Here is a 15,754-nt window from a genome sequence, read left to right as displayed (position 1 = left end):
AATATACGTGTGTGTGTTCTCTTTACACTTTAAAAAAGGATTAAAAAAAAGATCATGAAAACCTACTTCACTTACATCAATGTGAGTAAAGCAAACCAATCTTGTAATCTTTGAAAACTATCGAAAATTTTAATTATTCTACTTCTCCCCTGAATTATCATTTAATAGAAGGAGGGCATATTTCTCCTTCCCCCCTCCCCCCCCCCACAACTGGAGGAAATTGGAGTATTACTTTGTGGAATGAGGATTGAAACAAGAGAGGGCCAAATTTTGGAGCCTTCAGGACATTTCGTATCAAAAAACACCAGATATGGTACAAGGTGTCAGTCTTTTGCCCAACTATATCTGTTGTTCAATTCTCTTATTGGGACAGGATTGGTTTTTCGGTGCATACTGTTACATGTGATGGCGCCTGTCTCCATCAGTCAGTGATCCAGAGGCAGTAGATCCTGGGAAATCTCCAGTCCATCACGATGGAACACACCATTGAGTATTATGTGGACAAAAACAATTGCTTCCACTGAATCACTACATAGTGATCAGTCCTGGCCTTGGGCTGTGCATGGTTTCTCACCGGGTTCTCTTGTGTCTGTTTCAGTGCAGTGTTGTCGCCGCAAGGCACCAAGCAGCCAATCAGAAATGGATTTTGGTGCAACTACAGAAAGAAGAATGAAATGAAAAATGTATTATATTTCCAAATATGAACTTAAAGAAATGTTGTGCAGCAGCAGATTATTAACAGTGACCTAAACATAAGCAACATAGTACAACAAAAAGATCATAGAACAATTACTATGTTGAAAGAGTTAAATTAGTGGTTTATTGTAACTGAATTAAAGAGTCGGGCTCAAGGTCGGCTGAAGTGAACAGGCGGACAAAGTGTCTGATAACCGTTTGTGATTGCTGCTACGCCTTCTTGCTGGAAAAGGAAAATAAAAAGAATTTATCTTGGGTTTCCGTTGATCTGCGCAAGCGACGACGCAAAGAGAAATCTGCTTCACCTATAAAGGAGGGAGGGCAGAGAGCGTCCTCTGAGCTGGGACTTCCTCTCAGCACCATGCTAACATAGCTCCTCACAGAGGTCCCATTGTGCAGAAGGGCCTCATGGATCCCTCGCACATGAAAGCAACAAATGCCAGAGTTTCACCTCAGGAAAAGAAGGACAAATATTTCAGTTTGATTCGACAAAAAAAAAAAATAGAAGGTACGCTTGTAAGGGATAAGCCACCACTTCCTGGTTGCTCTCCATTTCCCTTTGTGTCTGAAGTGTGTGTGTCCCGTTTGAGGCGATTGTGCAAGCGGGTGTACGGCACGAAGGGGGTGAGGCGTGGGGGGGGGGGGGGGGAACCCGGAGGGACCAAAAGCAATCGCTCCTGTCCAATCAGTCTCAGTGCCTACCTTCACACATAAGCGGCAGGGCACTCGGGTCCACACAGACCTACACATACACACACACACACACACACTTACACTTAGACACTTGTCACATCTGCAGCCATCTTTTCCCCCTCACCCCACCATCACCTACACTCCCCTGTTCTTCAAGGCTACCTGTGTGACCTCTCACCATTGGCCAAGTCTCGGAGCCCTCAGCATCTCCATCACGGCTGAAGGGACCATTCGGGAAAGCAGGAGACAGAGGTAAGCATTCTTACTGCTGTGTTCATGCTGGTAGCGGGGATTAGGCAGGCTGAGGTGCATGGTTAACCCTTTTAAAAACAGTGGTAGTCAGGTTTTAAACAGGTGCCGCAACACCAACCGGCTTGGGTTAGATGCCTCGCGTTCACGTCTTTTTTTCTTACTGGTAATTTCATTCACTTACGCGAAACTTCAAGAATGGGTCGTAGGTGGAATGGGGCTCATAATTTCAGAAATTGCACGCTCAAACTTGAAGCTGCTAAATTGCAGTTCTTCTATGCACAAGTCTTCCCAGGCACAGGTGGTTCTGCAGCAAAGATCTTTGGAATGTTGCAAATTATTTGCACGAATGATTTTTCGGGCTTTTAACAAAAAAAAAAAAACCTTTACACTCACAAAACCATGATGTTAGTGCGAGTGTGGCCGTTTATGCTCTCCATCAGAGGGAATATCACTGGGTCTGCTTGAGGCTTCTGAGGGAGAAAAGGTAGAATCGCTGGATATCAGGTATGCCCAACGTGTGGCCAAACATAACAAGGAGGCAGTCTAGAGGAAAGACACAAACACAGCTTCCACACACTGTACGCTGTGATGGCCTGTATAAAAGCCAAGCTCTGTGCTGTCTTTAGAAAAGTCCTTCTTTCAGTCTAGCTGTGCTGGATTTCTCCTGATCGGTCCATTTCTGTAGCAATGCCAACCAGTCGACTCCCTTCAGCAAAGTGCATCAAGTTCATGCTGAAGTCAGAGAAGGGACCGATATTATAATCCGTGTTTTATTGTGGTGATGTGCAAAAAATAAACTGGATAAGCATTTCATGATTGTTTTTGTGTGCCCTCATTCCAAAATAGCTGCAGTTTATTGGTTTTCTGCCACTGAAAGATAGATGTGTGAGGGTTGCATCTTTCCAACTCCATGCATGAATAAGTGTGTGTACATCTGCGTGTGTGGGTGTGTGTGTGTGTGTGTGTGTGTGGGTGTGTGTGTGTGTGCCTAAGCCCCGTCTCTGCTGAATGGAGCTTTTCCTCATGAGCTGCAGCAGGTTGCTGCCATCCTGTCCACAAACCTCGGTGGAATTTGGAGTTTGAGTGCTGAGACTAGCGGGCCTCCATAAAGGCTCTCTGTGAAGGCCGAGGGGTCGGGTTAGCGCAGGAACCTCTCTCACCTCTCCTTTTTTCTCACTTACTCGCCCGGACTCAACTTTTTTTTTTTTTTTTACTGCACTTTCTCCATCTAACCCTGAGGGCCAACATCTTGTCTGTGTTTCCCTCTCCATAGCGCTCCTCTTTTCTTCTTCTCCCTCTCCTTGCTCACCGTTTCTCTGCCCTGGCCTGGAGGACTCCCTCTCTCAGCTCCCACAGTGCCATCACTGGGTCTTGAGTGCCGACACATTGAAATGTTTTCAGTCTTTTAATCCTAAATCCCAGGTCTGTAAGGAGTTAACCTTATTAGGCAGTAATTAACATATGCTAATCTTATTAGTGCTTTCCGCTTTGGAGTAATTCGTGAACTTAACGGCCTGCGCTCCAGAGGAAATAACAGGATCATGAGCAGTTGCTCTCTAGGTCAGGACATGCAAAGGCGACAGCCGTGTTGAAAATGATTCACGTTTATTTTAAAAGTGTCTCTGTTGAGATTTTTGTAGCTGCAGGTAAAATATTCTTGTCTGATTGGGAAAAATTCTTAAAAACTTTATGGGTAAAATCCCAGACATTTCAAAGCTGTGTGCTTATTTTATTCCAACTAAATTTCCCCTCTGTGGGACAACAAAGGCCATTTATATTCAACTGCAGAAAGGCTTACATAATTTAGGACAGTCCAAACATTTTTTGGTGCCAGTGTTATGAAAGCCATTTTCCAGGTTGCCTGTGTTTTCACCATTGTTTATGCAGAGTGGAAATAAGTTTTCTTGATAATTTATTCACATAACTGAACAGAATCCGTTTGCTATTCCTTCAGCAAATTTGGAATAAACACTTTACAGAGCCCTCCAAAAACCTTACCACAAACTCCAGTGTTTTTATTAGGAATTTATGCAAGACCAGTCACAAAGTGTGGCATGCATTGGGATTCAACCCACTTTCCTCTGATAAACAAACTTCTTTTCTTTTTTAGAAATCCCGCATATCGTAATATAAAGCCATCCAAGTAGACAGACAAGTCAGACAACGAGCATATCAATCAGAGGAGCAGTTTAAAGACTCGGAAATTCTGGAGAATATGAAGAGATGCTTGGGAGACTGAAATAAGTGCTGCACTTTGTAAATCTGAAATTTTGTCATTCATTTTCGTATCTACCAGTCATGCATTAAATACAGCAACCATTAGGAAGACAGTCTGTTGGCACGATGAAGTAAAACCGAAAACTTTTGACCTTTGTGTGAAAATGTCACACTGTGACGCATGGTAGTGGCGGTGTCAGGCTTTGGGGTGTTTTTCTTCAAGAAGTGGAGAATAAATAGGACTCTGTGAAAGGTAACGGTACGAGGGAAGCCTTTAAATGAGTCCAAATACAAGCAGCATAAAAGATACTTCACAAAGTGTCGGGCTGAACACAAATGTCTGCCCAACTTTACAGGTTCTTATTTGTACGAATTTTAAAGAAACATGTGAATCACTTCCTTCTACTTCACAATAATGCAGTACTTTGGTTGGGTAAAAGTTGTAGTTATTAGACGTTTGTTGTTAAAGTACAAAAGTGCCAAAGACATAATGCTGGAAGTGTAAAATTCAACATTTACCTTGATGAGAAATAAACACACTGATTGTTTCGAACCACACTAAAGCAATGCTGGGATAAACATTTACCGTGTCTGAGTCCAACCAGAAAATGGTGCAAAACAATTACAATAACTTAGTCCGTCGCATATTAAATCATCTCCTCTGATCAAGTCAACAAGTCAAACAGTGACTTTCACTCTGTCTCCCATAAAAAGGAGAGGTGAACTGAGGCGTAAGAGCTCCTCAATGAAATTATGAAACTGGTTTAACCAGAAATAGAACGCCTTGCCCTTTGGTCCCGTATCTGTCTGCGCCTCCATAATAAGATCAGTGACCTTAGTGGTCAGGGAACGAGGTCAAAACCTCAGTCTTTGGCACTGTAACAGGCTTCCAATTCCAGTTGTATTCACTTTATATTCTCGTAAAAAAATTTACGCCACAAAAATACTCGCGTGCAACATAAAAACTGTACTTGTTAAGCAACCAGTAAAGTGAAGAAACCTCTGTTTAATTCTGCTGCTCTGTTGTTGTACAGGTGGACCATGAGGATCTTTTTGTGGCTCGTGTTCGGACTCTTCGTCCTCAAAGCGGTGGCGGCCAGCCCCAGATTTTCCCGGCAGGTGGACTTTGACTCATACGACTATGATGAAAGAGAAAACAATGTTGAAGATAACTATGAGTATGGGGAGGTAAGAGGTTCTAGCTGTGCACAAGCTTTCACAATCTGCACAAACGCCTTAGCTTTTATTTAACGTTTGAAAATTAAAGTATTTTATTCCTTCACCATCAGTTTACATTTGATGAATCAGTGCATGAGATGCTTCCATTTTTGGACATCTCATTTGTTACAACAAAGATTGTAACAAAACCAACAAATGATGGTTAATTTTTTGAATTAAAGCGGCGTTTTTGTTGAACGTGTGGTTGTGGGCTGAGGTCATGGGGTTCTTTGAGCAGACTGGAATGCTGCAGATGGCAACTGGAGTGATTTGGAGCATTGACAGATTTATTTCTGTACAATTGAGCCAAACATTCCTCAGTTTATACTTTGGCCAGCCACCGTTAGAGGGTCAATGCCCCAGAATCCTGCATGCACCTGGAGCCGTTTCAGCTGGAAAATAAATGAGTTGGCCCCGATAAGAGCCTCATTCTTCTTTGCCCCTAGACTTGAGTTTTTGTTGAAGGCTGGGATTTTAGTTACTCTTGCAAATAAGCACACTTCTATTTTAAAATAAGTGTAAAGTAGAAAGGTACAGCTAAGACAAAAAAAAAAGCATCCCTTGCACCCAATGGTTATAATATGAACTTACTTAAATTGCTTATGAAATACCAAATCAGCTAATCACAATGCATTTAGGCAACTAGACATGGGGACTAGCTGGAGTTCAAAATGAGCATTGGAATCGGAAAGAGAGTGGATATAAGTGACTTTGAAGGTTGTTGTTGCCAGACAGGCTCAGAAAATACAGATTTTTTTTAGAAAAACCATTGTTTGCCAAGAATGTCCCAAAAAAAGAGAGAGAAAGCATCCAGTGAGTAGCCATTCAATGGAAATGACTTATCAGAATGGTAAATCTAATTATTGAATACTATATAAATACCACGAACTAACTCTAACTATCCTGTTATGATCATAGTTCATCCGTTTTCTAACAGAAAAGTGCACCAAATGGCAAAGCTCAATTAATCCCAAACAACTTTCTTCTCAGTGAGTTCATTATTCCACAATGGAATACAAAGGTGCTGGACTACATTTCAATACGATAGGTCACCTTTGGGAAGTAGTGAAACATCCTGGATGTACACCTGGCAAATGTCAGTATGGAATAAAACCTGAGGAATCATTCAAACAACTTGTCCCGAAGGCAAAAGGGAGTCCGATTTGGCACTAGCGCCCGACAAAAGTAGCCAGAGAGTGAATACTCTCTTCAAAAGGCTTTAACAGAGCCATTATATAAAATACAAGGAGTGGTGAGAAAACAACAATTAGTTAAAATAAACCAATCTCGAAGCAGTTAAAGTTGTGCTGCAGTGCACTAGCTTGTGCACAAAATGGAAAAGTAAAAAAAAAAGCTATTTTAAGCTGTGACTTTTCTAATGTTGCCACGGCAACATGTTAGTATGTTGACTTTAAAAAAATACAACATGCTATACTGCTGCTTTTGTAGATTCACTGTTAAATTGCTATAGGCCTATCGTTACCACAAGAACGGGTTGCAGTTGAGATGTGCTAATGACAAGAGCAAATTAAAAATGGCTCCCAGCAGCTTAAGCTAAGTCATGTTTAAGTTGATTCTGATGTGGCAACGCTGCGTTTAACCAGCATCACCGACCAAGGAAACTGGCCAGGCTTCCTCAATAAAACAAACCCTCTACATAAACTTTTCACGTGGCTCGCCATCGAACAACCAGCTTAAACATAATCTAAACCAATTTTAGTTGTTTTGTAAGGCATGTTTACTGTGACTTTATGCCTTTTCAAGCCAAAACCACTCTATTTCTCCCCAAACAATGACTAAGAAATGTAACCGCAGCCATTTTAAGGCTTTAATCAGCATGACTGAGTGGTGTAGTGTGAAATTGCACGGCTGAATTACTTCACAATTACTGAGTGTTGGGAAAACTGCTGTTTTGCTTGGAAATCATTTGATAACAATTAGCAAAACAGAACAATACAGTGTGTTGCTTCAGGCTCTGTGGGGTTTATGGTAATTTTACTTCTCCTGGTTTCAAACACAAAGGCTACATTAATTTCTATGCTTTCCACATAGCATAAACTCAAAGGTTTGACACGTAATTGTAGTGCGGGGAAATCACCAAGGATCTCGTTTAGCTTTCTTGATAACGCAGAGAAATGTGAAGGGCAGACTTTCAGAGGGTTGAAGAACAAATGTCTTTCATATACAAACATAGAACCTCAGGGGAGAAATGAGGCGGTGATGAGCTCCATCCCTGGAATGCTGAGTCTTTGCTTTTCATGGCCAACTCTACTTTGGCATTAACCTTCCTTCCCTCTGGGTTTTGTCTCTTTCAGTTGAATATAAGCCTCATCTACATTGTTATCCAAGCAAATCATCCTCAGTCTGCTGCATTCGAATGCTTTAATCACCATCTTTGGACTCATTCATGCATTTTGTTTGCCAATGTTCTTCACTCTCATAGATGAAGCAGGAAGCAATTTCAGATTTCTATATTTTTGCACTGTAGCAACATTTCTCTAACATGGGTGCATTCAGTCCTGATCTAAAACACTCAAGGACTTTCCATGTGCATCTGTTTGGAAAGTTGAGTAACAATTTACTCTACATTCTGTTTCCCCCTGAGAATGTTGAAAATATTGATCAAGTTTTTTGTGTAATATGTCTAAGATCAATATTCAGATGTTAATATGATCACAAAACGGGTGGCCATATTGTCAAATTATTTGATTTGAATAACAGACGGGCTTGATCTAGGAATAGCTGCATTAACTTGTGGACAAACTTGAAAGAGTACAATGGCATTTCAAAACAAATATATACATTTTTGCTTCCTGAGAGAAGACTTGGCTGAATAAATTCAATAAACGGAACATAATTACCCCACAAATTAGGGACGTGTATCTAACAACTTTAAAAATCCTGCGATCATAACCTAAGATTTATGTTTATGGAGTTTATGGAGTGGGAAGAAACTGAAGTACCTGGAGTTTGCATGTTCACAGGAAAAGACCCAAAACCAGGGTTCAAACCCAGGACATTTTTAAAACTCCGTTAGTCTGTTTAACTCATACAAAAAAACTTAAAATCAAAATTTTTTAAATATTATCCATTCCAGAAAACAAATGACAAAATAACCCTTCTTTGGCTACAGGATTTTTAATAATCCCGTAATGTGAGAATGTTTGCTAGCTAGCCAAAGTTAGCCAAAGGGGAAGGTGAGCACGATCCGTCTAACAAAAAAGATGACGCTCCATCCCCACCTGGTGCTGGATATTGCTAGTTAGCTCGGGCTAACTAGCATACTTAATGATTTCGGTACTTAAAAAGTAAATGATGCTGCGCCAAACTGTTTCATCCTGACAAGGAGTTTCTCTTTACTACACGTTTTCAAATGATAATCCTTAAATATAGAAAGTTCCATTAAACGTTTTCAAGAGAGAGAGAATGCCCTCCAAACATGGATTTTTAATTATTTTTCTTTTGTTAGTGATGGGTAATGTTTGTTTTTAACATTGTGTCCGGTGTGAATGATGATGCATGGCAGCAAGAGTGAGGTTCTTGTTGGACACCTTCAGTCTCATATCAGTTCAAGCAGAAACGATTGGCAGAAGCTCTGCAGTCTTCTGGTTCCTGCTTCCACATTCTGAACATCTTAATGCAAGGTTTTATTTTATTTTCCCATGCTGCTTTCAGAGCTCTTCTTTTATTTATCTGTTTATTTTTTGGTCGCTAGCCTTTAACCTCTTCTTTTCCCATAGGTATGTATGTTTGCTTTGGAGAAAGGGGAAATGAAGGGGAGCGCTGCAGTGAACCAACGCTGTACATGACTTTTCAAAGACTTACCTTGTTGTATGCCAAACTGTGTGTAAGCTAACTTTAGAACATGACATTCAGAGCTGAATATCTCTATTCTAGTATTTCTCCTGCTTGCTTTCTTGGTACTACATGTTCTACTAAGCATCTATTCCCTGGGCTCGTTTCCAATGACAAATCTTGGCTCGTTGATATCTGATGACATTCGGGTTGGCTCACTTGCACAGATTCAGATTCAGATCTTTGCAGCTACCATGTGTGTCTTGGTTCCACAAGGACCATTACGGATTTTAGTGGGTTGGGTCATCTGGAGCGTCAGGTACTACCTGTGTGTGGGATTTCATTACCCTCATTTGGAAAAAAGATAGAACTGCAGGTTCCATCAAACAGTAGGACACCGAAGGGCAACTGCAAAGAAGAAAAAACTGCAGCTACGACACCACAGAGCTTTTAAGTCTCAAAAACTGCAATTTATAAAGTTTTGCACGGTTTCCTGTTTGTTTCCCAACATTAAACCTAATGCTGGTTGGCTTTGTAAACATGAGTGCAGAGAATTTTACTTATGATGGGATTTGCAATGTTAAGAATAGAGGAGAGATTTCGGTTATTATCTTTAAATGTTTACTTTTTTGTCTCAAGAAATATAAATTTAATGGCTACTCACTTCCTGTTGGTTTGCATGAAGCTCTAACATTTAAAATTGGGATATTTAACCAGTTATGTAGTAAACAGTAAGGTATGTTTGTTTTTTGCATTTTGCACAATAATTTGTATTACTAGAGAACATCTTTGTACATTTATAGAATCAGAATATATAAATTTTCAAGTGAAAGTATTAATTACTAATAGTGGAGGTATATTTTTTACTTTAGATATAAATGCATCTGATCTGAGGCCATTTTTGTGACAGTTTGCTTCCATCTAGTGGTGAAAGATAAGACGTTCATCTTGGATTCCTGACCTTTGTGCAGGTGATAAAAGTTCCGTAATATGGTTGTTAAAATTCCTAAAGTTTTGAGTAGCCTGCGTTGAGATTTATTTTGTGCCCAGTTTTATTAGATTAGATTTTTAACGTGCAATCTGGTCAGGCTTCTATGATAAATTCTATTAAGTATTCAGTTCAAATTACACCACAATTTCACCTAAAATTAGATGTAGCTGATGGAACGTCACCCAGAAAACAACCATGAATTAAGGAAACGGTACGTGCTTTGGTTTTTAAGTGGTTGAAAAAGCAGGATTTCATATGCAATTCACAATCTGGGCCAGTCAAGGGAAGAAAATCACTTTAAAGTTCCCAAATTTCTTTAAAAAACTAAACAAAATGGGGATGGCAAGAAAACAGAACCCATCCATCAAGATACTGTATATACTCTGAGGGAGTAAACAATGTGAAACAGGACAGGTGTGATGATTAACAAATAAGGAGCAGGTGTGAAGAATATGCAAAAAGCAGCAGGAAGCACCTTAAAGGGGAACAAACACCAACAGGTTTGAAGACCAAAAAGGAACCTAATAAAGTTTATGTAAATTCATGACTTAAAATTATTCAATAATGACTGAATGGCAACAATGGTAATAGGAGTTTGTCCTGTTCAGTATAATAGTTTACCACCACCAGCGTGTGAATGGCACTCAAACATGAGTAACGATTTTCCCCACAATGAGTACACTCTTTCTCAAAAATATATTTGGGCTCTCGGAATGTATTCTTCTTGCAAATATTGTCTGTTCCCTGTTAGAAGACGGTTTTAAAATGACATTTTATGAGAGAACCAAAAATAATCCATGAGAACCAACCAGAATTTGTTGGTAAAAGAAGTTGAGTGCTAGGAATAGGACTGAAACGGGACGCTTTATGTCTTGACTCACTGCTAGTTTTTTTCTTTCAGCCAGAGAATGAGAAACCGGATCGATCGGATTATAACTATCCTGAACCAGAAGTAGTAGCAGAAGAAAAAGAGGAGGAAGAGGAAGAAGAATTGCCTCTAAAACCCCAAGCTGTCCCTCAGGGTTCTGGTGGATCTGGTGTCCTCATGGGTCCAGACACAGAGAAAGGTCTGAAGAAGCACATACATTTAGATCTTAACTATATTACCACTAGACATAGGGGTGCACGCAATTTAATAGAGGGCTCTAGAATTTCCCTTTCTTATTGTGTTTTTGGAATAGCTGGGTATTCCATTCATCCTTCATCTCAACCCACCCCGGCAGTCCTGTTTCCCATTTGCATGTTACCCATTTAACTGGCAGTCGGTGGTTAAATGTGTTGTGTTGACTGTGTCTGTTTCTCATGTTTTTAACCCAATCATCATTGTTCTCCAAATCTGATCAATGATCTGTTTCAGTCCTGTCTGTCTGTTTATCAGTACCTCGTTTTGTCTCTAACAAGAGGTGGAGCTGCGTCAGGCAACGGTCGATACTCTTCATGTTTCCGGGGATTTTGGAGGCTCTGTGGGGTCTGGAGAAACCTCAGCAGCTTCCGGGGCCTCTGGGTCTGCCGTCTCAGGAGACATAGTGGCCTCCAGTGCCTCCGGGGATCTTTCTGGTGACATTATTCTGATATCTGGGGATCCAGAAGAATTCTTTAACGCCAGTGGAGTGGTCAGTGGATCTGGGGAGGTCTTGACAGATGGGGTTCCAGAAGAGTTCGTTATACCCAGTGGATCTGGGGAGTCCTTGATATCTGGGGACGTCTCAGGATCTGGAGCAGCCATCGGGTCTGCTTTTTCTGGTGCCTCGGGAGACTCTCTTCCTGAAGTTGTCACTGAACTCCCCTCTGAAACCGGAGTATCTGGGGACCAGTCTGGCTCTGGGTTCTCTGGAGATCTTTTGAGCTCTGGGGCCTCTGGAACCTCTGGGGACTCTGAGGACTCTATTGTGTCAGGATATTCAGGGATAACTTTGATATCTGGAGGTTAGTACCTTGACTGAGCGTGTGATTCGTGCTAATTAACTATTGTTCCATTTAACTGCTCTCCTCAATAATGTAGTTAAATGTTGACCTTAATTATTTGTGCAGCACATTATGATTGTATTCAACTTTTTCCACCACAATCATGAGTTTCTAACATCTTGTTTCATTCTAAATGCGAGTGTGATTGATTGTCCCTCTTAACTCCTAACACCAACCCTCGGCTCTAACAAGAGGAGGAGTTTCTCCCTTCTGCGGATAAAATCCCCGAGGAGGTACTGAGTGCTACTGGGATGCCCTCGGGAGACATTGACGGCTCTGTAGACCCAGAGGTCTCTGGAACCTCTGGACTTCCTAGTGTCTCTGGCTCAGGAGACGTTGTGATCCTTGTGACAATTCGACCAGGTCAGTATCTAAGATTGAAGACAAAGGAAAATGGAAGATTGGATCTTAGACACCCTCCTAACTTGTTTTATGTGGTTTTTGTCTCAAGTATTTTCTCTAACCTTGTTGGCAATCACCTTTCATGTCATTAACCGAAAAAAAAATGATGTTCATGTAATCCTAATCCAGAAAAATGCATAAACACTTGTTTAACACTGCTAAACTGCTTCGCCGCTTCCTGTCCCGTGTCCACCTCAATCTAACCTCTGTTTTTAACACCTAATCTTGTCTCTAACAAGAGGAGGAGCCTTTTCCAACCACAACTAAATCCCCTGAGGAGGGGAAAACAACAAGTGTAGAAGAAGGGCCCTCTGGCTTCCCATTGCCAGAGGAGCCAGATGAGCCCGAAGTTATTGATGAAGGTTAGTACTATTCCGAGCCAAATCCTGACTGGGAGTTTTAACAGATCAAAGTCATAACAGGCAGTTGAACCAATGAAGCATAAAGGAAAAAGTGAAAAACATCAAATATATTGTGACTGGAGATGTTCAACACATAAAGTATGGTTTTACTGTAGTATTTGTAAATGCTTACGTCTGTGTAAATGTTGGGCTTCGGGTCATTTCAGGTTAAGAGGTGAGGGTTTATACCATTCTGAACAGCCTCAATCCTGCACGGGGGCTTTTGGGGTACATTAAGAAATATCTTCAGCCCTGTATGATTTACATTTGAATTCTGTTTCTATTCTTCCATGCCTTTTCCCTCTCGATGTTTTCCAGGATTGCCCGTTTGCTTGCTGTGCACATGCCTCGGCGGTTCGGTCTACTGTGACGACTTGAAGCTCAACAGGGTTCCACCTCTGCCCAAAGACACTACTCACTTCTACGCCCGCTACAACAGAATCACAAAGATCAGCAAGTCCGACTTCGCCAACATGAGTATGTGTCCCGTGTGAATGAAAATGTTTGGGTATTAGAGCAGGTATGTCCAGAAGCGAAGCTAACCTTTTTCACTGTTTACAACTCCAGAGTAGGTGTGAGCGGTCGGTGAGCACACAGCACGAGTATCTGAGGATGGTGTTTTATTGCCTTCCAGACAAGCTGAAGAAGATCGACCTGACTGCTAATAAAATAACCTCTATTGAGGATAGGACGTTTATGGGCCTGCCTGAGCTGGAGGAGGTGATAATCAGAGAAAATCACATCTCACAGCTGCCAGCCCTTCCCGAGACCATGACTCTGATTGATGCCAGCCACAACAACATTGGCTCAAAGGGGATTCATAAAGAGGCGTTTAAAGTACGTACACCTTCTTCAGTAGATTTCTTCCAATGAGTATGGTTGCAGAGCTGACAGAAAATTTGAGGCAAACTCGCCCCTTTTGCATTGCATGGTCTCATTTTAAGCCAGACTCCCAATACTGACTCTAAACAAACAGGGAATCCGTCATCGAAAGGTTTTAAAAGTGAACAGAATTACTTTATGACAGAAGCAGATCATACAAGTTAATGGCAACCACTTTGTCCAAGAAAAGACAGAGCTAGTTGTATTTTATATAGGGAAGAAGAACAAAGCATATGCAAAAGCAATAGCAGCAACAGTTTTGTAAATGACTCAGTCTAGAACAGGGGTGGAAAAGAAAAGTCCTCAACAGCTACTAGCCTGTACATTTTAGATACATCCCTTCTCCATCAAAGCTGAATCAAACAAATGGCTTCACTACCTCTGCTCTTTCTGTCAGAAAGGAAAACAAAAAAAGGGTTAATTATTTCCATTGGTAAAAACACACAGCGAAATGTAAAAAGACAGAACCATGAGTACTTTCTCTGAAAGACAAAGAGGACACAAAGTTCAATGGCAGCAATAGTTCCGCCCTGAAATAAGATAAATGCAGAATCAATGATGAGCATTATATATTATTCTATAAATAACATACGGATAGTTACAATGGAAAATAAAAATGTTTTGTTGTGCAAATGAAATGTTAAAACAAGTAATATCTTTGCTCTTCTCTGGATTACAGGACATGACTAGCCTGCTGTACCTTTACCTCACCGATAACGACGTCGATTATATTCCAGTGCCTCTACCAGACAGCCTACGCTCTCTACACTTACAGGTACACCAAATCTGGCTTCATATCTTGTTGCTGACTGCTCACTAATGGAGGGGTGTATATTTTTCAGTGCACGGTGTTGCATTCTTTGAATTAAACATCTTTCCAAACAGAACAACCATCATTAAATCGCACAGCTCTCTCCTTGTTCATTGCCAGATTTCAGAACTAAATCAACCAGAATTTTCAAGAGACTAAACGACTGAAAAACCTTCTTTTGCCTGTTCTGCTGCAGCGCAACAACATTCAGATGATGCACGAGGACACGTTCTGCAACCTGAACGACTTCAACTACATCCGAAACGCGCTGGAGGACATCCGTCTGGACGGAAACCCCATCAACCTCAGCAAGACCCCGCAGGCTTACATCTGCCTGCCCCGTATACCCATCGGGAATCTCATCTAACTTAGACTCCTGCAAACTCCTTTGTACATACTGACATGCAGAGTTAAGCTATATTCATTGTTCAAACTACCAGTCATTTCCGAAGGTGTGTTTCCTACATGCTGCTGACAGATGGAGCCAATCTGTAAGACTGCGTGCAATCTGCGCGGAAATGTTCGGCATCGCCCAACGAGCAAATACGACTGATATTCCAACAATCAAGCACATATACACTACCTTCTTCCTGTTCCTCAGTATTTTTCATGCCAACACAATATAAATTGTATAAAGTTTTACTCAAATACACATGCACAAGCACACAAACTTTTTATTTTGCCAATACTTCAGAAGTACAAATCTGTATTGTTCAAAGAGCCTCATCGGATGTTTATTTTTCTGTTCAGCGTCTCTTCCAAAAGCCAACCAGTAATGTGTTGTTTAAAGGTTCACTTTGTAAAAAATAAAATAAATAAATATTAATTTTAAGATTAATGACTAACACTTCTTTGGCAATGTATGCAAGCAAAGACTTTAATGAAGCTGGAGCTGGATGAGAATTGATGCAACGTAATAAACCAAACGCATTTAAACACAACTTCTGGTTGTAAAGTTTGTACTGTAATATAAAATAAATATATTTAGATTTTGTTTCTTTACACAAACTGACATAATTTTTTATATTTGATTGAAAAGGTCCTGTTTCAACTGTGCACAATAGTTTAAATCAAGAACTCTAATGTCTAGAGTCGATTAATTAAAGACTATTGTTAGGTTATGGAGGTGGTGGGTGGGTTTGGTTTGTTTTTTTTTTTTGGTTTTTTTTGGTTGTGGACCGGGTTTAGAATACTGTCATTGTGTGCCCTGTATGGAATAACCACAAGAGAATAAAGTCGTTTTAAAGACTTCTCCAATCTAGAGGTGGCTCAATGTTTTTGTTTTTTGTTTTTTATTGAAAACTTAAAAAAGATTGTTGGTAGATTTTACCTTCTATGACAACATAAAATAGAAAAGAAACATACAACCATAAATATATCTGCATTCTTTGCAAAACATCCACATTTGGAACAATATGCAGAATCGCAAAC

The 15,754-nt window shown here is 40.6% G+C and overlaps 1 protein-coding gene across 1 annotated transcript; it reads left to right on the top strand.

Moving 5' to 3' along the window:
• Window positions 1-1,357: 1,357 nt before the first annotated feature.
• epyc (epiphycan) lies at window positions 1,358-15,584 on the top strand. The gene is made up of 10 exons (XM_015055910.1): window positions 1,358-1,641; window positions 4,893-5,046; window positions 10,764-10,929; window positions 11,264-11,788; window positions 12,020-12,190; window positions 12,469-12,591; window positions 12,949-13,107; window positions 13,265-13,467; window positions 14,192-14,287; window positions 14,520-15,584. The coding sequence occupies exons 2-10, from the start codon at window positions 4,900-4,902 to the stop codon at window positions 14,688-14,690; spliced, it is 1,761 nt and encodes a 586-aa protein (XP_014911396.1). The 5' UTR covers window positions 1,358-1,641; window positions 4,893-4,899; the 3' UTR covers window positions 14,691-15,584.
• Window positions 15,585-15,754: the final 170 nt, after the last annotated feature.

The sequence above is a fragment of the Poecilia latipinna genome, unplaced genomic scaffold (genome assembly GCF_001443285.1).
Source record: "Poecilia latipinna isolate Pla-1442-1.1 unplaced genomic scaffold, P_latipinna-1.0 Scaffold1341, whole genome shotgun sequence".
NCBI classification, from domain to species: Eukaryota; Metazoa; Chordata; class Actinopteri; order Cyprinodontiformes; family Poeciliidae; genus Poecilia; species Poecilia latipinna.
This window is presented reverse-complemented; position numbering and strand designations above follow the sequence as displayed.

Bases quoted from the DNA above. Each gene is read 5' to 3' on its own strand.
- epyc (XM_015055910.1), top strand. From the start codon at position 4,900: ATGAGGATCTTTTTGTGGCTCGTGTTCGGACTCTTCGTCCTCAAAGCG. The intron at 13,108-13,264 runs GTATGTGTCCCG...ATTGCCTTCCAG, and splicing joins GTCCGACTTCGCCAACATGA to ACAAGCTGAAGAAGATCGAC. The intron at 14,288-14,519 runs GTACACCAAATC...GTTCTGCTGCAG, and splicing joins TACGCTCTCTACACTTACAG to CGCAACAACATTCAGATGAT.